At 43.5% G+C, this 25,781-nt stretch overlaps 1 protein-coding gene and 1 pseudogene across 2 annotated transcripts in view; one reads left to right on the plus strand and one right to left on the minus strand.

The window, feature by feature from the left end:
- The window catches only part of Chic2 (cysteine rich hydrophobic domain 2), a 39,363-nt gene extending 25,253 nt beyond the window's left edge, over nucleotides 1-14,110 (minus strand). For both annotated transcript variants that reach the window (XM_005359356.3, XM_013350765.2), the window contains exon 1: nucleotides 13,700-14,110. In XM_005359356.3, coding sequence (XP_005359413.1) covers nucleotides 13,700-13,818 — 119 coding nt within the window. In that variant the 5' untranslated portion in view covers nucleotides 13,819-14,110. The remainder of the gene's footprint in view (nucleotides 1-13,699) is intronic.
- A 4,787-nt stretch (nucleotides 14,111-18,897) lies between these two features.
- On the plus strand, nucleotides 18,898-20,159 carry LOC102000725 (annotated as a pseudogene).
- Nucleotides 20,160-25,781: the final 5,622 nt, after the last annotated feature.

The raw sequence follows: 25,781 nt of genomic DNA on the forward strand, positions 1-25,781 counted from the left end.
TTTAAATTTATTTTTTTATTTTATGTGCACTGATTGGTGTTTTGCTATTGGTGTCAGGTCCTCTGGAACTGGAATTACAGACAGTTGTGGGCTGCCATGTGGATGCTGGGAATTAAACCTGGGTCCTCTGTAAGAGCAGTCAATGCTCTTAACCACCGAGCCATCTCTCCAAACTCCATCATTCTCAGTTTTAAGATTCCATAATGATAGTGGCAAAGGCTCCCAATATAATCCTTAATGAAAAGACAAAAAACTAAAATATTATTACCTAAATTTTAATTTAACTATTGACATATGGAAACTAAAATCAAATCCATCCAAATACTAATGGTAGCTAATCCTGGATAATGAAGATTATGGATGGCATTTTTATTATTATGTTTTCCATGACTTCTCTAATAAAATCTATTAGTATTTAAGACTAAATTTCAAGACTAAGGATAGGACTGGGGACATTAGTCTGAGCCTGAGTTTGGATCCCCAGAACACACATTAAAAGTCAAGCACAGCACCTGTAAACACAGCACTCAGGGGATAAAAGAGGAGGAAGCTCATGAGCTTCAGGTTTAGTGAGTTTCTATCTCAGAAAATAAAGGCAGTGAGGGCAATACGGGAGATAGCCCACGTCTACCTCTCGCCTCAATGTGTGTTTACATACACACACTACATAAAAAAGTACATATAACACATGCACACACACTCAACTGTACAACTATATACATTTTAAAAGTACATACAACACACACAATACACATAAACACAAGCAAGAAACAGAAAGAAAAAAACCTAGGAACAACTACACAAAAAAAGAAGAGCCCTTTTGATTCTTAGTAATCCTAAATTTCATTTTCTGCTTCACTGGGAAATACAACTTCCTAATATTTAAGTAATCTTTATGCCTTTCCTTATAATTAGAAAAAGAATTAAAATATTAAGAAAAATAGATTATGAGAGAGTTTTGTTTTTAAGACAGAATAAGGAAATGTATGTTCAAGAGACATATCATATTTAGAGATAATTCCAGTAGCCTGAGTGTATTTCAGGGCTGGGAATATAGCTCAGTTACTAACACTCATGAAGTTGCCTAGCTAGCATACATTTAGCCCTGAGTTCAATCCCCAACACTACATAAAGTAGGTGTTGTTACACACCAGCAATGCTAGAATCGGGAAGTGTGGACAGGAAGATCAGGAATTCAAGATCGCTTTCAGCTACAGAGGGAGTTCATTGTCCAGCCCAAGCTACAAGAGAACCTATCTTAAAACAAACAAACAAAAAATCCAACCAAAAACAAACAAATGAGTGTATTTAAAGGTTTGTTTGCTTGTTTGGTAGTTTTGGGTGTTTTTTTTTTTGTTGGTGGTGGTGGTTGGTTGTTGGTTTTTTGAGACAGGGTTTCTCTGCACCCCACCCATCCCCACATTGTCTGTAGACCAGGCTCAAATTCAGAGACTACCTGCCTCAGCCTCTTGAGTGCTGGAATTGAAGGCTATACAGTTCTACATCTTAAACAGAAAGTAGAAGGCACCAACCATTAAAATCATTTTGTTTTTGTCATTTTGATTTTGGGGTTTTAATTCTTATTTGTACGTATGTGTCTCTGTGTAGCCTCGTTTACCTTGGTCTACCTATTCTTTTGAGGCAATGTCTTTTCTTCCTGAACCTGGGCCTTGCTCTTTCTCTGCTAGTCTGGTATAAGAAAGTTTCCCCAATTCTCCGTCTCTGCTCCTTTGCAGCCTGAGTCACAAGCATGCTCAGAGGTGCTGAGGTCCCATTTGTGTCTACTGATTACACAGCAAGTGTTCTTTTATTTTTATTTTTTTTATATTTATTTATTTATTATGTATACAATATTCTGTCTGTGTGTCTGCCTGCAGGCCAGAAGAGGGCACCAGAACCCATTACAGATGGTTGTAAGCCACCATGTGGATGCTGGGAATTGAACTCAGGACCTTTGGAAGAGCAGGCAATGCTCTTAACCTCTGAGCCATTTCTCCAGCCCACAAGTTTTCTTTTTACATACCTCTCTGTTGCTCTCTGTTTTTTAGAAGATTTACTTATGTTTCTGAGTGTTTTGCCTGTGTGTATGTCTGAGCACCATTGTGTGCATGGTGCCAAGGGGTTCTGAAGAGAGTCTCAGATAACCTGGACCTGGAGTTAGAGATGGTTATGAGTCACCATGTGAGTCTTGGGAATTGAACACAGGTCCACCATAAAAGCAACAATCCTCTTAACTGATGAGCCCTCCCTCCTCTCTGCCACCCATAAAACCCCTTGAAATTTCCAGCTTTTCACCAACCAAGGTCAAGAGGTAGAATGTAAAAAGTAAAACATGCTTATTTCAAGAAAACTAGACAGTAACAGCAGGCTCACAACTGAAATGGCAAGCATGCAGCCAGCAATCCAATGAGGTAGACAAAAACTGGCAAGTACAAAAAGCTAATGTGGTACAGTTGGAAGAGTAATACAATGGAGAGAGAATGCCTGAATTTTAATCCTGGTCTAAATATCAATTCATCATATTATCGGAAAAGTAAATCTCCCCTGCAATTTTATCTGTCTCAGATAAGACAGCGCACCAAGCTAATGCTGTACTGAACTAAGTTGTTAGTTTTTACAGTGCTAAGGACGACATCCGGAGCCCTGGCAATCCATTTCTAATAAAGCTCCATCCCAGTTCCATCTCTAATTCTAGTTATTTATTTATTTACTTATTTATCACGTTAAGGTCTCACTGTATAGGTCAGTGTGGCAATGGAACTAACTAGTAAGCCTCCTGTTTCAACACCCCCATTTTTAAGTTTTAGAGTGTGTGTATGTGTGCATGCTTGTATGGTGTGTATGCTAGCTAGTTTTATGTCAGCTTGATACAAGCTAGAAATATCTGAAAGGAGGGAACCTCAATTGAGAAAATGCCTCCATAAAATCTTGCTTATCGGGCATTTTCTTAATGATGAGGGAAGGCCTAGCCCATAGTGGGTGGTGCAACCCCTGGGTTCTATAAGAAAGCAGGCTAAGCAAGACATGATAAACAAGCCAGAAAACAGCACCCTCCATGGTCTATGCATCAGCTCCTGCTCCAGGTTCCTGCCCTGTTTGAGTTCCTTTCCCAGCTTCCTTCAGTAATGAACAATGACATGGAAGTGTAAGCTGAATAAACCCTTTTCTCCCGAGATTGCTTTGGTCATGGTGTTTCGTTAGAGCAACAGAAACCCTAATTAAGACAGTCTACATTCTTGGGCACATATGTGCCACAGGGCTCATATGGAGGTTGGGGACACTTTTGTGGGATTGGGGTTTCTCCTTCCACCTTTACATGGGTTCCAGAGATCAAACTCAGGTTCTAGACTTGGATAACAGTCATGTTTACACACTGAGCTATCTCATGGGCCCAACTCTACCCCCACCCCTTTTTTTGAGAGAGAGAGAGAATCTCTCTGGAAAGTCTTGGCTGTCTTGGAGTTTCCTATGTAGATCAGACAGGTTTTGAACTCAGAGATTCTCCTGCCCCTGCCTCCCAAGTGATGAGATTAAAGGCATACACCTCCATACCTATCTTCTCAAGTTAAAAAAAAAAACAAACTGCAAGATTTAAGGGCTCAATTTACACAGGACAGTTGCTATAAAATGGGAAATGGTTTAAGACTTTATTCTTGTTTTTAAAAAGTTTCCTGAGGAATTTCTCTCTTTATAAGAAGTTTATATTCTAGAGTGAGTTATAGAGGTACATGCCTACAGTAAGTCCAGAATTAAGACCGCTAAAGAGGGAGAAGTTGAGCTTTCAGGTCAGCTACAGCTACATAGCAAACCCTGGTTGCAAATACATACATACATTTGTACTCTAGTATGTCTGGCAAACTTGTGTTCTGACAGAAGATAATTATGAAAAAAATGTGGCACAGGGTAAGGAGAAGATGGAGAGTTCTGATTTTAAGTAGGAGGAGACGACTACCTGACAGAGAAGGAAAATGAAGAGGGCCTAGGTTCTGGGTATTAGAAGCAAGTGTCCATAAAAAGGAGCTAGCCAGTACAAAGGGCCTAGGTCAGAAGCACACTTAGAATAATCAGGAAATGGAAAGGAAGCCAGTGTAACTAGAACAAGACAAGGGCGCAGAAGTAAGAAAGAAGTGAGAGACTGTCCACAGGGTAGGTCAGGTCAGGGAGAGTCTTACAGCTATAGAAAGAACTCTAAAGGGGATGAGGTGCCAGAGATAAGGAGAGAGACAGCTGAATTCTATTTCGAAAGTACCATCGATAATGCAGATGTGCCCACCAGGGGGGCTGTAAAGGGAAAAGGCACGGAGTGTAAAAGGGAAAAGTAGCAAGTTTAAGGCACAAGAAACAAGGGGAGCATACAACAAAAGTTCTGTTTCAAGACAGAACTAAGGCTTGCTTGACACAACAACAGATACAGAGAAAGACATCTAAGGTGTCAAATTTTTTGGTCTATGGAACACTGTGCTGGCTAGTTTTCTGTAAATTTGACACAAGCTAGTGTCATCTGGGAAGAGGAAACCTCAATTGAGAAAGGACCTCCTGCAACAATGGGCCCCATCAGATTGGCCTATAGGCACGCCTGTGAGGCATTTTCTTCATTAATGATTAATGTTGGAGGGCCCAGCTCCCTGTAGGTGACCTGGATAGTGCCATCCCTAGGCAGGTAGGTGGTCCTGGACTGTGTAGGAGAGCAGACTGAGGAAGCCAGTAAGCAGCATTCCTCCATGGTCTCCATTCCGTTTCTACCTCCAGGTTCCTGCCTCAGCTTCCCTAAAAGATGAACTCTATCTAACTTGTAAACCAAATAAATCTTTTCCCCTGTAAGTTCCTTTTGGTCATGGTTTTTAATCACAGCAACAGACAACAAACTAGAATAAGTGCCCACAGGCAGTAGCTAATAACCACCACTCCAGAGGATCCAACACCCTCTTCTAACCTCTTCGGGCACCCACACATTCATGGCAAGCACTCATACACACACACACACACACACACACACACACCTGAATCTTTTGGAGGATTATTATTATTTTTTTAGTCTAAATAAAACCAATGTTGGCTCTCCCATTAACGGAGAACAGGAAAGCTACTGGAAAGTGGCTTTGAACAGTTTGGATAAGAGAAACTCTAACCTGACTCTTCTTTAGACAGCCAACCTACAGGAAGGCAGAGTCACAGAATTTTACCTTGCATACCTATGACAAGACCTATGCACATATGAGCTAGAGATTTCAGACACAAACTAAACATATGGGTCATACAGACAGTAAATGAAGACAGAAATTTTTTTCTAATGTTGGACTTTGAACTCAATGGAATCAGATTTTTAGTTATTTTTGGAGATGAAATTGTAACTATGGAAGAAAGTAACAGGCCTTGCTGTCTATAAAACATGCTTTAATTTACTAGGCATCTCAGTATGTGAGTATCAGTACAGCCCAACAAGGACTGACAGAAGATATAAACCCTGCAGTTGGACAGAGGACGGACACACACGAGAGAGAGACAGAGAGAGAGAGAGACACAGAGACAGAGACACAGAACAAGATTGACACTAAAAGTGTACTCCACCAGAAGATACGAAACCCCTGCAGTTGGAGACAAGTCTAACAATTTTAACTTTGTGACCAAATTCTGAACCATTAGGTTTGTTCAGGCCTATGGATACATAATCACATTCATTAAACTAAAGAGCAAAAACTTTTTTTTAAGGTTTATTTTAGGTGTGTGGGTGCTTGGTCTACATGTAGCCTATGTACTGTGTGTGCCTGTTTTCCACAGAGAACAGAAGGCACTGGATTCCCTAAGACTGGAGTTGTACACAAACAGCCGGCTATGTCCTGTATGTGCAGCAAGAGGACTGCTGGTAGGGAGCACACCTTTAGTGTCAGGCCTTCATCCCTCCCTCTCTCCACCCCTCTGCATGGGTGAGTGTGCACGGGTGCCCGCGTGGGAACAAAATTTCAAAACTCTAAGCCAAAATCAAACTTTCTAAGTTAATTACTCTAGGCATTTTGTTACAGTAATGGACAGTTTACTAACACAATAGGCCACCAAAAGTACTAACTATAAATAACATTTCCTACTATAAAAAAGCAGACAAAGAAGGCTGAATACGTTAAGAACTCCTTCATTGAACAAACACAGGACTGACTTCACCATAAATAACCACAATGCAAGTAAAGAGAAAACAGGAGGCACTTGCCAGACAGTGTGGCCACACCTACAATTCTGGCACTAGGAAGCAGAGGCAGGAGGAATGCTGCAGGTGTAAGGCCATCTTGAACTACAAAATAATTTCTAGGCCGGGGGAACTATGTTAGATATCTGTGATCAACACAAGTTGATCAAAGTCTAGCCAACTCTACCCTAAGTAAGCTGCATGAAGGAACTTAAAAGTAAGAAAAAGAACCTTTTTTCAGGACCCATTAGAACATTTCAGCCCTTGGTTCTCCAAGTCAGCTTGAAATGTAGATCTTTCCCTGAAACCTAAGAAACAAATGGTTGTCAAACACCACACATACTGTAGTGAAGAATATCACTCCGGGCCTCGGTCCTGCTCAATGCACTAGACTTTGATGACTTCCCATGGGAAGCCTTACTTTCCCTGAGGAGTGGGGGGTGGGGGGAAGATGGGGGAGGAGATGGAGGGAGTGGGAGAAGGGGAGGAGGTGGAAATTGGGATAGGTATGTAAAATGAGAAAAAATACTTTTTTCTTTAATAAATAAATTTTTTAAAAAGGAATATCATTCCACAAATGACCTCACTTCAAAATCATAAGGAAGCTCCTCTATAGCCTGCCAAATGCTATTCTCTTGGCATATTAGTGTCCCGTGGCAGCAGGGGGTCCGGATATCTCATTAAAAATAGGCCCCATCAGCTTAGCAAGGGCAGACCAGTTCTTTCACCTTGTCCATAACAGAGCTAAAATCAAATCAACCAAATGAACCACATTTACACAAATGAAAAACAGACGGTAAAGGCAGTTGTTGCTGTTTCTCCATATCTTATGGAGAAGTTGTAAAATGTGATGTTCTTAGGGTTAGACCTGTGATGCTCCTTTGCCCCCAGACCACGCACCCAGGTGGGCCCTCTCGCGGCTCACCTAGATCACTGCTCCTGTAGAGCCTTGCCTTCAGACCTGCAAGTAACCCTACTTACCTACGCCCACTGGTCACTCGCTGGTCTCTCAAACACACACGTGTGTACACACACCCAGGAGAATCACTCTAATAATCTCACACTCCTCTGGCCCCTACTGAATTCTCCAACCTCATTTCAAGGCACAATCCTGTTTCCTGTGTGTTCTGGCTGTAAGAAAACTTTTCTTCAGATCTGGGTTTACGTCTCAGCATCTAGACTGTTCTATCCTTCCTCAACACCAGTTCCCCAGTCGCTTTCGTCACAGCATTCTCCACTGCTCCGCCGCCAAGACCTCATCTACTAGCTATGAACTCCATGGAGACTCTCTGTGACGTTCAGAAGCCGGCTAACATGTGGCATGAAATGGGAATTTAAGAAATACTTGAAGAGCTAGAGACACAGTAAAATTGGTTGTCCTTGTCTAGAGTATATGAAGCCCACGGCCTGCTCCCTGGTACCACATAAACCAGGCATGGAAAAAAAACAACAGAACAAACGAAAAGCATGCCAAATATAAGGTATTGGTAAGTAGTTAGAGTTAGTCTTGATAGCACACAGAGGCCAGCCTGGTTTGTAGACTGAGTTCCAGGACTTCCAGGGCTACACAGAGACAAACAGATGACAATAAAAAAATTAGTACCTAAATTAAGTATCTAGAATGAACTTTTTACTTTATACAGCTTATAAGATTGGTTGTTCTGTTTCAAGTGCAATAGTTCAGCTAGGTGGAAGGAAGGTAACCTGGGAACCTGAAGAAAAGGGCATTCAAGGACATTGGGTCTCCAACAAGCACAACCTCCAGGTACGCTTCTGGTAAGGTCTTGAGTAAATATTCTTTTAGTAAATCTGATCATCTGATTTATGCTCAAGATCTTGTCTTAAAGTAAAAAACACAGCCAGGCCTGCTGGCACATACCTAACACCCCCAAAGAGAGTGGGGGGAGTCTGTCTACAGAGTCCCAAGAGAGCCAGGCTACATTGAGAGACCCTATCTCAAAAATCCAAACTGTACAAATAAAGTAGGGAAGTAATAGATCACATTTTGGACTGATTTCTTCTTTTAAATTGTAAAAATTAACCACAAAATGTGTACACAGGGCTAAAAACCAAATCATGGTAAATCATAATTTGTTGTATTTCTGAGTCTCAGATCTAACATCCAAAGCAGGCGTTTTCCCTTTCTGTAGGTGATCAAAGTTCATCTGTGTTAGTTAGGAAGGATCCAAGAACTGAAACCATTATGACTGATGTCAAGAACCTGCCTTTCCACGACACCACGCATCTGATACAAGAAACACCTAGAGTCTCATTAGAAAACAGGATGCTTAGAGAAGGGCACAGTGGGATATACATATGCCTACACTCCCAACTACTTAGGAGGCTAAAGCTAAATTAGCATAACCAGCCCAGGAGTTCAAGACCAGCCTATAAAGATCCTAATGTTTCTGACCAGGAGCAAAGCAACCTTACATAGTTGTTCCAACTTATATCTATTTAAGACTTAGCCATACTGAGAACAAAATCGCAGACAACCGTATAATCTATCAAAAACCTCCCAAGAGTGGTGGCTCAAGCAGCACTCTGGGGGCTGAGGCAGGAAGCTTGAGCTTCAAGTCAGAGTAGGCTACAAAAGGAGACACACTCACGGGGACACACACACGTTACCTAAACTCCTCAAGATATGGCTATTTCAAACTTTCCTGGGCCAATCCTCTAGCCCAAGCTAGCTTCCTATCTGGGACTGCATGCATAGTCACTACACCTGAATTAAGAGTCCTGAGTCTATGGCTAGCCTCATGCTCAGCTCAGGGCTTGTAACCTAGTAATAATATAAACTCAAGGTGTCTCTCAAATTAAAAAATCCATTTTTAGAGAAGTATTACTTAAGTTATTGTTTAGAATATTATTTATCAATATAAATAAGAAGGCACTATTTATTTTTACCTATTTAATCCCTGTATTCTTCTTAGCCAGTCATGTAAAAATTATTACTCAATTTCACATCTCTGAGTAAGCACCAATCTAACGCCAAACTCTGAATTCAAATCATACATAAATTTTCAAATTACTACAGTAAAACCGAAACCCCAACTCATCACCATGTTTCTCCTCTGTTTCATTTTATGGGGAAGGGCATGCCACAGTGTACAGGTGCTGTCAGGACAGTTCTGTGGACTGGCTCTTTCCTTCCACCTTTGCATAGCTCCAGGATTCAGGGATCAATTCCAGTCGCCAGTCTTGTGCAATAAAGGCTTCTACTCACTGAGTCACTAGCCGCCTCTGTACTTCTCATTTCTTCAAGAAAGTTTCCCCACTAAAACAAACAGTAGTTGTCCTGCTAAAACACTTAGCTTTTCTTCCCCCTTCATAGCCTTCATCAAACTAATTTCCTGTGTAATTTATTTTGTTGAAGTTTATTTTCTTTCTCTTTTCTTTTTTTTTTTTAAAATAAGACAGGATTTCTCTACATAGTCACGGCTGGCCTGAAACTCACTATATATACCAGTCTGGCCACAAACTCAACAGAGTTCTTCTGCCTGTTGGCCTCTGTCTGAGCACTGGGATTAAAGGCCTGTGCCACCACGCCAGGCTTCTGAAGTTTACTTCACACAACTTATGTTAGAAATCAAAGATGATGCCCACTCTAGGAAAGTCTAGAGTCTGATTCAGATCTAGAATGAGTACAGAATAAGGCATACTAATAACTGTTAGGTTACCCAGCTAATACAAGCTTTGATTTACTTTTTAAATTATTTTCTTTAACTATTAAAAATCCTTTTATACTAACACATTCCTTAAGAGTTATCATTCTAGCCGGGTGATGGGGGTGCATACATTTAATCCTGGTACTCAGGAGACAGAGGTGGACAGATCTCTGTGAGTTCAAGGCCAGCCTGGTCTACAAGAGCTAGTTCTAGGACAGGCTCCAAAACTACAGAGAAACCCTGTCTCGAAAAACCATTTTAAAAAAAATTGAAATAGGGGCTGGAGAGATGGTTCGGTGATTAAGAGCATTGGCTGCTCTTCCAGAAGACCTGGATTCAATTCCCAGCACCCATACAGAAGCTCACAACTATCTATAATTCCAGTTCCAGGGATTTAATACCCTCACACAGACATACACACAGGTAAATCAATGCACATAAAATAAAAATAGATAATTTTTTAAAATTAGAAATATTGAACAGCAAAAGCAAGCATACAGGTAGATCTGACTCTTTTCAGTCTGACCTGGATGAAAGATGACACTCTGACCTGTTTATAATACCATTTGCTTTTAAAGGGACAGGGGAAGTTGTTTTAACTAACTTTTTAGCTAAAAAGGGAGTAAGCTGACATGTTTTACAATGATTTTTAATTGCTTAAAGATTTATTTATTTTACTTTTGTGTATGAGTGCTTTGCCAGCATGTATGTCTGTGCCCCATGGGCATGCCTAGGGCTAATGGAAGTCAGAACAAGCTGTTGGAGCCTCTGTAACTGGAATTATGAATGGCTGCAAGCTACCATGTGGGCGATGGGAACTGAACCCAGTCCTCTGTAAGAGCAACAAATGCCATCACTCCAGCCCAGTAAATTAGATTTACTATAATTATTAATAGTTTTTCCTGTTTATACTTATAAAGGAAAGGAAAATGAAGCACATTCAACAGTTACAATAGTGTATGAACACTAATTACAAAACCCTTTGCAGGTGCAACTCTGCTATACAGTCTAGGACGCCTGGTATTATGTAAAATGGCCACAGTATTACAGTATTACAGTAACTTACAAATCTTTATCACCACTGCACAGAGATTCTTATATATACAAGTTGTTTCAGAATTTAAAAAGACTTAACTAAATGAACCACTGTTTGGTTTGAAAATGGCAATGCTGATTTTTTAAATTATTTATTTATTTATTTTAATTTCATATGTATTGGTGTTTTGCCTGTATGTATGGATGTCTGTGTGAGGGTGTCGGGTCTCCCAGAACTGAAGTTACAGAAACTGTGAGCTACCATGTGGGTGCTGGGAACTGAACCCAGGTCCTCTAGAAGAGCAGCCAGAGCTCTTAACCACCGAGCCATCTCTCCAGCCCCAATGCTGATTTCTTAATGCAGTATTTTACACACATCTTTCTCAAAGTAGAAAACTACCTGAGGAAGGCAATAGTTAATAAAGGCTGGTATTCCCCGGGCACAGCAACACACTGGAACATTCTTTGCACACATTATCTCATTTAACCCTTGTCTGAACATAGCTATCACCATGTGAACGGGAGAGACATAGAAGGGAACTTATATAAGAAGTGGCAGGTGAAGGTCCCAATCAAACTATCAGAACAAGTGTCTGAGGAAGATCACAAACATATTAAGGCTAGTATAAGTAAACACCACTATCACCAGTGTCTGCAGCAGAGATCCTGGGACAAATCAGAATCGCCCCCAAGCCCATCAGGTACCAGAGTCTCATTCATATGTGGACCACTGGCCTGGAGAAAGGGTGGAGCAAGAGCTGGGGCTTCCTGGACGGTTTTAATGGGCAGATATACTAGACTAAATGAATCACTGTTAATTTGCAAACGGAAGTACTTATTTATAATACTGATAATAATAAAGAGGCTAGTGCTTATTGAGCAAAATGCCAGGTGATTCTAACAGAAAGATAAGATGAAAAACCACTAATAATTATTTTCCACTCTGTTAACCACTCCAAACAGTCAACTACAATCAAAATCTACTGACCATTTGAGCACTTTGCCTATTCTAGTTCCCCACAAAGTGTTTAGATTTCCTTCTTGAAAAGAGACATTGCAACTGTACTTGAACCTTTCTGTTGCGCTGTTCTGAACCCTGGACAAACACTCTACCACTGTGCTTCATCCTTTGTAAATAGAGTTCTGCCATCTCTGATTTGACATGCAGATTTAAAGGACAATCACAGACAACATGAAAAAGTTTGGAAATCCTTTTGAGCCAGCATCTCTCTATATAACCCTGGCTGGCCTGTAACTCACAGATCTACCTCCCTTTGCCTCTAGAGTGCTGGGATTAGACACACGCCACCACGTTCTTTTATTGTTTGTAACTGCTTCTTAAAGCACCCATAGTCCTTAAGTTTAAAACAAGAAGAAAAAAGTCCTAAAGAGTCCAATTAAAAATTAAATAGCAGGTTATGACACTAAAAACACTGTGATATACATTTAAGTTGTATTATTCACAATTGGCTATATTCCTTAATTAAGCATATGATGACAGTTAAAACAGAGCTGTTATTATGGTGCAAGTTCCGTCTCCTCATCCAGGTACTGGGACAATGATCATGCAGTGTTTTTACTCTGTTCAGTCACCTAAACACACACTCAGCAGGTGCTAAGAAACCAAAGCATTACATAAGCATACCCCGACAACAGCATGGCTAGTCAGTATGACTGCTCTTAACCGCACTGAGAAAGGCCGACAATCGTCTGAGGAGTAGCAGTGTGCCCCTGACTTATTCACAGCACAACCCACTCACCCTACATCACAACACAATGAAGTGCTCCAGACATCTTCAGACTCGCTGCCTTTTTCTAGCAGTGATAAGGCGATCTGCAAGTACAGGAAGTCTGAGCTTAAAAGTCATAAGTTAAAAGTCATAGGACTTTTAACCAGCGATATCAGCTGCGAAAGAGTATCAATACCCCAAGTTGGCCAAACTCCGGACTTATCAGGGAAATGATACAAAACTTAAAAAACTTCCTCCTTCCGGACGGCTCATTATTTGCTTCAAGTCTACACATCCCTTTTATTAGTCATGACCTTTCAGGGTGCTTTCATCCTTTATTGTCTGAATAATATTGGACTTTTGATGTTGCTAAGAAGCCTTACAGGAAGAACCCTTATCAGACATGAAGCCAACCTAGAGTCCGTGCCCCCAAAGCAGACAGATTACAGGAAAACTCAGTACTTGCGATTCGTTGCAAACATGTATCTATCTGCCTACTTTTATGTCCACCTGTCTATTTCTATTATATATAAAGGCAGAAACTTGAACTAGTTTTGCAGAAATTTACTCTTAGGGAACTGGGAAACCCTGTGTGTATACGTGTGACAGGCACACACACGACAGTAAACCTCATTTACCAATTGCCACTGGGGTCTTACACCCCCCATCTGACCTCTGAGCCATATGTCAACAGACGGTAAGGCACAGTCCCAAAGAATAACGGGGGAAGGGGAGGTTTACAAAGGTGGATCCCACAAAATGTATATGTACTTCCATGCCTACGCTGAAGGGATGGCCCATAAAGCAGACCATCTTCCTTCCCTGCTGGGATCCCACACATCCTCTGGACCGTGGGGCCTGCTACAGAGCTGTGGGAAGGAGGGAAGACAGTGTCTGTCCCCACTTGGGAGTCCTAAACAAATGGAAACAGAGCAAGTTCTCACTTCCTGGTCGCAGGCGTTTCCAGAAGGCCCCCGTCCCGCGCCAGTCACCGGGAACGGGGGTTCGAGGAAGGAAGACCCCGAGGGGTACTGGGGCCCACCCAGCCCGCGCCTCCCGTCCTCGTCCCAGTCCTCGCAGGGCCTTACACGGTGACGTGACCGGAGCCGCGGACCACCACCGGGTCGGGAGAGTACTTCAGCAGCTGCTCCTCCAGGGCCCGCTCCTCGTCCTCCTCCTCCTCGTAGATCTCATCGAAATCCGCCATCCCGCGCCTGCGAGCCCCCCGCCCGGGGCCCTGGCTCTGGAGCGGCCGCGGGGAACGGCTGGCGAGGCTGCGGGCGCGGAGGCCGCGGAGCTGGCGCTAGGCAGGGTCGGCTCTGGCTACAGAGGAGACCCGGTCCCGGCCGCCGCCGCCGCCGCCATTACCGTGGGCAGGAACAACAACACAATGTCAACATCCGCCGGGGCCGCCACCCCCGCCAGCGCCGCCGCCGCCGCTGCCGCCGCAACTCCGGCAACCACAGCAACAGCCAGAGCCACCCGCAGCAGGAGCAGCCGGCTACCGCATCGCGAGACTTCCCGGGAGCGCGGGCGGGCGGGCGAGCGTGGGCGCGCTGGCGGGCGCGAGGGTGGGCGGGCGCGCGCACGCGAGACGCCTCGCGCGCTCCCGGGACGCCGGCCTCTTCCTCGGCTTCCACCCGGCGCGGCCCCGCCCCCAGGCTCCCGGGTCAGCGACCCGGAAGGCGGCATCGGTGAGGACCCGGGCGATGACCCCTACTCGACTCCGAAAGCCAAGCTGAAGTAATCTCTAGCCCAAACAACGACCGCGGACGAAGCCCCTGGCTGGAAGAGACAATGTCTCTTGCGTGGGACTGCCGGCTTTAATCATCTGATCTTGATTTTTGTCTGTGTACTTAGGACACGATGCGAACCAAAGTTGGTTGACTTTCCCAACTTGAGAGAAATGGAACCGTGTGTTCTTGTCAGTTCTACCTGATTTTCCAAAAATCTCCAAAGTCAAATATCTTGTCCTTGTAGCCACTCAAGTACAGTCCCAGGTATTTAAAAAAAAAAAAAAAAAAAAAACACAAAAGAAAGAAGAAACCAAGAAATCTCACGATCATACTATAAAACAAGGTTGACACATTGCACATTGTCCAGGTTCCAATTAAGAAAATGCAGTTCTATGCCTAAACTCCCTAACGAAAGCTATTCTGTTCTCTTCCATTGAAACCTTACCAGTTTCCTCCACAAGAGAGGAGGAAAAGGGGGGTGGAGGGAGGGGAGAGGAGAAGGAGAAAAAAGGGGAGGAGGAGCAGTTGGCTTAATGGATGGGTCACCTTGGACTTGGTTTCATAATCAAGAGTCTGCCAGGCATACAAACAGCACAGGGACAGGAATCCTAAGGACAAAATGGACAATGGAGTAATGAGAGTTTATCTCTGGACAGGGGAGGAAAGAATAGTTGGTACTGGATCCAGTGTCTGGCAGACTGGTCGCCACATAGCCCACATAGTGTTCACATCCTTGAAGCTCATTTGTGGGTCTTTGTCCAAGCAAAAGATGTACAAAGGTTAACGTGGGTGGTGCGAGATTCCAAACAACTAAATACTGGGAAGAGTTGAAGAAAATGGGCCGTGAGCTAGAAAGGGAAAAACAGTTAATGTGCCAGACCAACTTCCAGATTTAGTCATTCTTCCAATAAACACTGAGCCAGCTATGTGGCAGGGTGTGTGTGTGTGTGTGTGTGTGTGTGTGTGTGTGTGTGTGTGTGTGTGTGAAGTCCCTGGCAGTAACATCTGTCAGGAAGGCAAGCAATTGTAATTCTCTGTCAGGTGTTCAGAGGGTAAGCCAAGGTCTCCAAAGGAGACAGCTTGGTTTGGTAGTTCTGAAGCCCAACCTTGGCTCTCAGCCTATGACTTGCTATGTGACGCTGGACAAGTCATTTAACTTGTTGGTCTTTTCTCTGTAACAGGGAGGCAAAGGCGGGGAATGATGGCACACATCTATAAAACCCTAGCAGCTGGGAGACAGAAGTAGGAACGTCTGCAATTGAAAGTCACTCTGGGGGCTGGAGGGATGGTCCTGTGGTTCAGAGCACTGGCTGCTCTTCCAGAGGACTCAGGTTCAATTCCTAGCACCTACATGGCAGCTTGCAACTGTCTGTAACTTCAGTTCCAGGGAATCTGACCCTTTTACACCAGTGCACATAAAATAAAAATTAAGAAAAAAAGAGAAAGTCACTCCATATAGCCAGTTTGAGGCCAGATTGGACTCCAATAGACCCTTGTCTCTAAAATAAAATGGAGATAACAGTACCCCCACCCCCACTACTTGGCAGATTGTCCTGATACATGTGGAATGCTTGAAGAGAGCCTGGCACGTAGTGAACAGTTACGGGCAGCATTCCTGATTCTCCCCAGCTTCTCCACTATGAAGATCACCACAATCCTTCCGCATTGTGTAATGTTTTGGTGTCTGTGATGTATCCCTAGTTTCGGAGACCCTGTGTGAACTTTCTCTTCGTTCCATGTGCATTTAATGGCCTCACTCAGGACTTCAACTCCAACCCATTAGTTGCAGCAAGCTCCTGAACTTCCTCCTTGACATTAACCAAGAGACCAGTGACTACACTCAGAGGACTGGCCGCAAACAGGAGAGAGGAACAGGAGTAAATAGGCCTGTTTCCATCTGGGTCCACACCCTTCACGCTGTGTGTGACCCAGAATTCACCTGCCAGTACAGAACTTTCCAAGGACAGACAAATGGACGGAGGAAACTGTAACAGCCCCTTCCTTCTCCAGCATGCTCCCCAGACCCGGCCTTGGAGGAAGAGCTCCACATTTTCTGAATGGAGATGTCTCATGGCCGGCATGATTGCAGAACCCTGGAAGTCACTTGGGCATCAGAGGACTTGCAGGGACCTCACTCTCAACACTGGCGCTGTATGGGAGAAGTGTTCTTCCTGGACTCGTCAGGGATCATTCTAACTCCCACTGCCTAGGCGGAAAGAGGAGCTGCTTTTCTTCTTCTCGACTCTTCTGTGTCCTCTTCTGAAAATCCTACCAGTGTCAGACAAAGGGTGTGGGACCTGGGAACAAGGCCAAGAGGGCGAGGAAAGATGAGTCAAGCATTTCTCTATAATAGTTGACATCATGATTCCAAGCTCCACCCACAACTGCAGGATTGTTTCCTGCCAGACTACTTCCTCCACCTTGCCAGAGGGTGAACCAATCTTTTCCATATTCCCCCCTCTATTTAAGAGTTCTGTCCTCCCAGTACCCATCCTGCCTACGTTTCTGTCCTATTGAGTTCTTCTTCATACTCCTCATGCCCACAGTTACCTTCAGAACAATGGCTCAAAACAAATAGAGCAACATCTCAGTGACTCCACGAGGCAAAACTTGAGGTGCTGCTTTGGGGGGGGGCATAGGGGTGAGATGGCATCTCACTTTATAGCCCAGGCTGGCCTGGAACTTGTCCTCAAACTTGTGGCAATCCTCCTGTCCAGATGGTGGAATCCACTCCTTACTCCTAGATTTTTTTTTTCACTTTGAGGCAGGACCAAGGCCCTCCCCCCACATTTAGACTGACCAAGATATCCCTCAAAAAGAATGGGCCCTAAAAAGCCAGTTCAAGCACTAGGGATAAATACTGGTCCCACTGCCTGGCCCCACAGACTGCCTAAGCCACACAACTGTTACCTACATTCAGACAGCCTAGTTTGGTCCTATGCAGGTTCCCCTGTTATCAGTCTGGAATCACTCTGGAAACAGCTCAGGTCAGCTGTTTCAGTGGGCATCCCCATCATGGTCTTGACCCTTTTGCTCATATTATTGCTCCTCCCTTTCTTTGACTGGTCTCCTGAAGCTCAGTCCAGTGCTTAGCCGTGAATCTCTGCATCTGCTTCCATCAGTTGCTGGATGAAGGTTCTATGATGACATTTAAGGTAGTCATCAATCTGATTATAGGGGAAGGTCAGTTCAAGCACCCTCTTCACTACTGCTTAGGGTCTTAGGTGGGGTCATCCTTGTAGATTCCTAGGAATTTCCCTGGTTTCAGGTCCTCCAACTAGTCCAGTAGTGGTGGCGCGGGGTGGTGGCTCATGCCTTTAATTTCAGCACTCAGGAGGTGGAGGCAGGAAGATCTTTGAGTTCTAGGTCACCCTGGTCTATGGAGTGAGTTCCAGGACAGTCAAGGCTACACAGAGAAACCCTGTAGTCAGACTTTTTTTGGTACTTCCATTATTGGGAAATAATGACACAGAGACATTATTATTATAAAAGCTTGACCTTTATCTTATATTTATTCACAACTAGCTCTTATAATTTAAATTAATGTGTTTCTATTAATCTACATTCTGCCATGTGGCTTTTACCTCTCTTCCAATGTGTACATCCAGGTTCCTCAGTGTCTCATTGGCATCTCTCATAGGCCTAGATTCATCCTGAGTTCCTATCTCTTCCCAGAAACCCTCCCTATTCTCTCCTGCCTAGCTATTGGCCATTCTGCTCTTTATCAAACCAATCACAGTGACACATCTTCACATGGCGTAAACAAATATCCTGCAACAAAACCCTATCTTCAAACCTCATCCCACCCCCCAAAAAGACCTCCAACTTTTGTTGGAATACAGCCTTGGACATATTTATCATAAATATTTCTTTTAATTTTCTGTGAATTGCTGTTTTTCTTTCATATATGTCTGTGTGAAGGTGTCAGGTCCCCTGGAACTGGAGTTACAGACAGCTATGAGCTGCCATGTAGGTACTTGGAATTGAACCCAGGTCCTCTGGAAGAGGAGTCAGTGATCTTAACCTCTGAGCCATCTCTCCACCCCCCCCCCCATATTTATCTTTCTAAGATTCTTCACCCTGACTGGAACCTTTGTCATGGAGTTAGGAAGGACCCATGAGAAAATGCCCATGTGGTGGGCTGAATTGTTTCCTTCCCGAAAATTCAGTTGCTGAAACTTTAGCCCTCACTTGTGATGATGGCCTTAGGACAGGGGCTTTGAGGAGCTACATGTGTTTAAAACTGATTCTAATGACTAGATTTCCAGAATAGGATTCCTGCCTTGCTAGAGACAGCAGAGACCCCACTCTCTTCCCCTCTGCCTTGTGAGATGACAGCAAGCAGAGGGCCTGAAAGCCAAGAGAGTGCTCTTCATAGGCTGGAGCCTTGGTCTTTGACTCCGTGCTCTCCAGACTAGAACTTTCTGATATTTAAACCGCTCATTCCAGGTGGGCAGCCTCCTCCCCCCTCCCACAACACAGTCCCAGGGTTTCTCTCATGCCCATTCTGGGGCTACCTGTCACCATGACTGACGAGGAAGCATCCTCTGATGATCAATGAGGACTACAAAATATGGAAAAAGAGTACCTGTTTCCTTATGATTTGGTGGCGACCCATGACCTGGAGTCCAAATTAAATGCCCAGTGGTGTCCAGATGTTAACAGACTTGATGCCAGTGATTTCAGCATTCATTGACTTGACCTGGGAACACACACATCAGATGAACAAACCCACCTTGTGAAAGCCAGTGTCCAGCTCCCTGATGCTGACGCTCAGTTTGATGCATCGCATCACAATAGTAAGAAGGAGAATTTGAATGTTTTGGTTGGTTCTGTCGGCAGAAAAACTGAAATAGAAATCAAAATCAACCATGCCCCACAACAGTGACGAAGGAGAATATGGGAAGTCTTGGCTCTGGTGGTGAGAAAATTGAAATAGAAATCACAATCAACCATGCCCCACAACAGTGAGGAAGGAGAATATGGGAAGTCTTGGCTCTGGCAGTGAGAGAACAAATTGCAATCAAGATCAACCATGAAGAAATAAACAGGGCTTGTTCTAGTCCCTAGAGCCCTTGCATCATTGAGACAAAATCGACATCCAGTGATGTTCTTGATTTTGGCTAAAGCATGCTTCTAACCAGATGCTTCTAGAGAGTACATCAGAAGGAAGGCAAATCTCAGCAGGCACTTAGTTCTTCAGATGACGTCAGTATCTGCCTGTGGGACAGCAGTACAGCTCCAAAGGAAGGAAAAGTGATGGGTGCAAAGACCAGCTTGACAGGACACATAGCTGGAGAGGTTGCCTGGCATCTGTCCTGGACAGTAGTGCATGATCAGAAACTTAAGATTCAAGATAGCTAGTCAAACACGACTTCCAAACCAAGCCGCACAGAAGCTGCTCACACTACTGAAGTAGACTGCCTAGTTCCCAGTCCTTACAGTGAGCTCATTCTCTCCTCGGGACCAACTGACCAGACTGCTGCCTCGTGGAATCTGAGTAATCTGAACCTCAATTGCATCCCTTTGAATCACATAAGGATGAAATACTCCCAAGTCCAGTGGTCACCTCACAATAAGACTATCTCGGCTTCTGGTGGGGCTGCTTGTAGATGAATTGCCTAGGATTTAAGTGGAATTGGAGAAGAACAGCCCAGAAGATGCCAAAGATGGCCCACCGGAGTTGTTGATTATTCTTGGTTGTCATACTGCCAAGATTTCTGGATTCTCTTGGAATCCTAGTGAACCTTGGTTGATTTGTTCTGGATCAAGAGACAATATTGTGCAGACGGCGATAACATTTATGATGTGAATGCCAGAGGATGAGGATCCTAGACACGCCTGCACTTATGATTTTAGACCCCCCCCCCTTTGTCTCTGAACCTTGAGATCAATTTAACACTGGTTTTGAGACTCAGACTTTGTTCAGCTATCCCTTTAATATTATTAACCCAAACTGGGTGTTTTCTAATCTTTCCTAAAATTGTTTTTAGATTTCACATATATGAATGTTTACCAAATGTGTATCTGTGAACCACATGTGTACAGTGCTCTCTCTCAGAGACCAAAGACAACATCAGATCTCTAAAGACTAGAGAGCTAGACTAAGAACCACTTAGAACTGAACGCAGGACCTCTGGAAGAGCAGCAAGTACCACTGAGCTTTCTCTCCAGTTCCTACTATCTACCTCTTACCTGGGGGACTTCATTCAACAGAGCCACAGACTTATATTTAAATTTTCTTAGGGAATCTTCTCGTAACAAATTCGGTAGTCTTTGACAATTCTGAAACTATCTCCATTTTGGTTGACGTGTCTCATGACCAGGCCTGTTACTCTCCTTGAGTATAAATGCTTTTAATGGAGTAAATTGCTTTTCTATGTTAAAAAGAAAGTCACCATTCCAAGGACTACATGTTTTTGTCCCTACAAAGCATATATAGGTCCCGATATAGTGGTTCACAGCTGTAATCCCAGAATTTAGGAAACTGAGGCAGGAGGATCAACAGTTCCAAATTGTCCTGGGCTATAAAGCAAGACTATAAAAACAAAAAGCAGCAGTAGCAAGCCTGTGTGTTAAAACCCCAGCTCAAAAGGTGATAGCATTAGCAGGTGAGGCTGTCAGGAGGGGATTTGGTTGAGATGACACAGTTTTCTGGAGGGAATTTTTGCCCTTAGATCATAGTCCCCAGGGAACTGACCTGTCCTTCCCCCACATGTGGACACAGCAAGAGGACAGCCGTCTACAAAGAAGGAAAATACCATATGTCGGAGATACTTTTCTATTATGTGACAAAACATCATGACCAAGGCAACTCATAAAAGAGTTTAATCTGGGGCTTATGGTCCCAGAGTGTTAGAGTCCATAGCCATCAGTGGGCAATAGCCATGAACTTGCATCTGATCCACAAGGATGAGGCAGAAAGAGAAACTGAGAAATGATGTGGACTTTTTAAAGCTCAAAGCTCACCTTTAATAGAGATCGCTGTGATGGTGGTGGTGGAGGAGGAGGAGGAGGAGGAGGTGGTGGTGGTAGAAGTGGTGGTGATGGAGGTGATGGTGGTGACAATGGTGATGGAGATAGTGGAGGTGGTAGAGATGGTGGTGATGGTGGTGACAGTGGAGATGGAGGAGGAGGTGGTGGTGGTAGAAGTGGTGGTGATGGTGGTGATGGTGGTGACAATGGTGGTGGAGATAGTGGAGGTGGTAGAGATGGTGGTGATGGTGGTGACAGTGGAGATGGAGACAGTGGAGGTGGTAGAGGTGGTGGTGGTAGAGGTGGTGACAATGGTGGTGGAGATAGTGGTGGTGGAGGTGGTAGAGGTGGTGGTGGGTAGAGGTGGTTTCTTCACCATAAAGTCTAAACACCAGTAAAGCCAGGTATGGTAGTACAAATATGTAATTCCAGTGCTCAGAAAATCAGGACAGGAGGATTGCAGAAAGTTCCAGGCCAACCAGGGATGCATAGCAAGCCTCTGTCTCAGAATAGCAAACAAGTAAAACACCAGACAAATATTTGGGTTACTTATGCCTTTATCTTTCCAACACCCAAAGGACAATTAAATTAGATTAATAAAATATAAAGTAGGTGGCTATGTGTATGAAACCATTTGCTTTCATTTTTCTGGGTCATCTCACACTATGTATACATATTTAATTCAAATCCTGTCTCCAAAATATATCCAAAAATCCAAAAATCCCATCGGATTCTTTTACATTCCTTCAATGGTGCCTGATTAAAGATTACCTTATTTAAACCCAACACTATAAACAAAAATTCCAAGTTGTATTCATTTTTCTTCTCCATCATCTTTTAAGTTCACAGAATAATTTTTCAGATTATTCCTAGAACCCTAAGCTCACAAAGCCTAGGAGTCATAAGCCACCTGGTCCACACTGTCCTTCCAAATCATGAATCAGAGATATATGAAGCTACACCAGAGGTAAAGGCAGAAAGATCCCAAGTTTGAGGCTAGTATGAGCTACAGAGTAAGAGTCCCCATTTCATAAAAGAAAACAAAAAGGGGTCGCTGGGGCTGTAGCTCCCGTGGTAGGTTCCATTTGGCCTAGCATTCATGAAGCTATTGGTCTGACCCCCAGTGCTGCATAAACACAGCAGGGTAATCCCAGTGCTCCAGAGGGGAAGGCCAGGGGCTCAATTCAAGGTCATTCATAGCAAGTTTAAGGCCAGCCTGGGCTATAAGCAACTTAAAAGAAGAATGAGGAGGAAAAGAAGAAAATCAAGCATACATCTATTAAGCTGTATGATTATTCCTTCTCTACTAAACACACTCTAATTATGATGAATTAAACATTCATATCTAGTTGAGTATACTCAAAACTAGTTTCTGCCTGCATGTGAAAAGCTCGGTTCTTTAAGGTGGAGACTGTGTCTTCCCTTATCTTTTTATATTCTAAGCCCATGATCAGTCCCCTGGATCTAAGGCACTCAATGCTTGTTTATCTGTTGTATCTCTGAGATACAAAACTGTAGTACTTCTGTACGAGCCAAACAATGTAAAGATATACCCACCCGAAATCTTCACTCTTTGACCCAACTATGCCCATGTATTTCAATGTATTTCCTCTGAGAGAGTGGCTTGGAGTGTTTGCCTCTTTGCAGAGATTGCATCTAAACCTTCAGCTTTGTCTGGTCAATAGCCCTCAGTATGTTTGGACTCCCAGGCAGACACACTTTCATTTAAGGAGATGATGGACAGTCTCCAAGATAGTCTCTTATGACATCCTCCCAACTGATGGGATTGCAGGCCTGTAGTAACAGGTCCAACTCTTAAATGAGACTTAAATAAAGAGGTGGGGGTGAGTGAGACAGCTCAATTGGTAAAGTCACTTATTGCTAACCCTGATAACCGTGGGGCCCTCACCTGATGGAGAATCACTCCCACAGGTTTTCCTCTGACCTAAACATACACACACACACGGGGTGGGAGTCTGAAGTACAACTAAAATCCAAAGCTACTAGTGTTTCTGTGGTTTAAAATTTCTGTGAAAGGGGAACTGGAGAGATGGCTCAGTGGTTAAGAGCACAGGCTGCTCTTGCAGACGGACTGGAGTTCATTCCCAGCACCCACATGGCAGCTCACAACTGTCTGTAACTTCAGGTCTCACATGCATACATGCAGGCCAAAGACCAGTGCACACAAAATAAATCTTTAAAAAGTTTTTTTTCATGTGTGAGAGAAAACAAATAGGAAGGGAAAATAAATGCAATTAATGAGAAGAGGAAGTTAACCATTTTTTCTCAGTATACTGAAAAATTGTTAAGTGGTTATAATGGAATTCACGTGCCTCCTTAAATACATCACAATCTCCGGATGATATGTAAGACAATGGCACCAAGTGTAATATGAATGTCTATAGATCCAGCACTTAGTACAGGAAAGGGGGAGGAGCTGGTATTCAAGTCATTCTTGGCTAGCTGCCACAGCCTAAGCTGAACTATAAGAGATTTTACTTCAATAACTGAAAGCCAGGTGTGGTGGAACAAGCCTTTAATTCCTGGTATTCAGGAGACAGAGGCAGGTGGTTCTCTGAGTTCAAGGCTAGTCTTGTCTATAAGTCAATTTCCAAGACAACAAGGGCTACACAGAGAGACCCTGCCTTGAAAACATTAAAATAAAATAAAAATTTTAAAAATTGAAAATCTATAAAAATTAAAAACAAAAACCCACCCAGATAATGGTTGTCCCCACACCTGTTGTCCTCATGTGTGCTTAGGTCCGATGGTACCACACTCACTCATGGAGTTGTTGCAAGGACCAAATGAGATAACTTTTACACTCAGTACCTGCTAGGTACCATTGATGGTGTTTTTTAATCTAGGTGAGTAGGATACTAGAGAGAGAGGAAAGTATCAGTGTTTCCATGGTGATCATCCAACTCTGAGTCCCTTTCCTTCAATTCTCTAACTGCCTCTTTCCCAAAACCTCACCATGATGGGTCCTGTTCTAAGCACCTACAAAGAAACACAAGATGTCAGGGCTTGGGAGATAGCTCAGTGGTTAAGAGTACTGGCTCTTCTGAAGAACCAGGGTTCACTCAGCACTCACACGGTGGTACACACAACTGTCTGTAACTCCAGCTCCAGAGGACCTGGTATCCACACACGGGCAAAACCCCAATGTACATAAAAAATAAATAAATAAATCTTAAAAAAAGAAAGAAAAAGCAACATGTCAGGCTGCAATGATGGCTCAACAGTTGAAAGCACTTGCCGGGTTTTTTGCCGGGTTCAGTTCCCATCACCCACATGATGGCTGTAACCATCATGTGACTCAAGTTTCAGGGGCCTGATGCTTTCTTCTGACTTCTGTGGGTATCCAGCAGGCACATGGTGCATATACATACACAGAAGGAAAGCATTCATATACATAAAATAAAGTCTGAGAAAAGAATTTAATTTTTAGAAAAGGAACAGAGTAAGCTTGTGCAACAGCATCTCCCTTTCAGTCTTTCCTCTTCCTGTTCTGAGCAGAGCCATGCTGTGGGGCAGTGGAAGCCGGACCAGTAGTCACCGATTCAGACCTGCACCACTGTCTGGCAGTCTAAAGAGAATTCAGTGGCTGAACAGGAAAGAATGGTGAACCAGGCATTATCATTCTCCAACAATCAAACAAGCAGCTCACAATGTCTATAATAGCTTCATTCAGATAACAATATCCTGGTCACCTGAGAAATGTCTAGGATGTTGTTTAGTTACCATGGTGATTAGCCTGTGAAAGAGTTCTCAGACATGCATTCTCTCAACATACTCATAATTCCGATGAGGATGCTGCTCGCCCTGCTGATTCCAATGTGGTCCAAAGATCCCACTCTGCTAGTGGTTCGTCTCATTGGAAACCTCTTGACACCCCACTGCCCCAACAAGGGCCATTGCTTCAAGGTCATGTCACATGAGTAGCACCTTATACCTTGTGATATCAGAATGTGACTCTATCCTGTCCTGTCTGATTTAAGATGCTTGAGGAATGACATTATTTGGAAAACGAATCCTAAATCAAAACGTTTTTGGATAATAATCTGGGATTAACTCAGAGTAATGCCAATCTGTGTTTTTCCACATTGTTCATTTAGAGGAGCTTTTTCTTTCTTTAACTCCTATAGTACTGGAAGGAGCTGATAGACTTATGTCATCCTGGGTCCCATTACAGACACAAGTGATTTGTCTTCTTGGTAAACACCAGTGCCAAAGAGCAGACATTAATTTCTGTTCTTATTGCAAGGTCATCAAAACTCCATTTTTGATTATGTTTTGATGGCTGGACTGCTCAGTCCTGCTCAGGACAGCTGATTCCGATTTTATTCGCTCAGGTCAGTTTGTGCCATGATGGATAATTCTATAATCATTTCAAATCCTTCATTTGTTTTGGAATTATAATGAAAATGATATAGAAAGATTCTTCTTAACATAGTTT

The sequence above is a fragment of the Microtus ochrogaster genome, linkage group LG1 (assembly GCF_000317375.1).
Source record: "Microtus ochrogaster isolate Prairie Vole_2 linkage group LG1, MicOch1.0, whole genome shotgun sequence".
Taxonomy (NCBI): Eukaryota; Metazoa; Chordata; class Mammalia; order Rodentia; family Cricetidae; genus Microtus; species Microtus ochrogaster.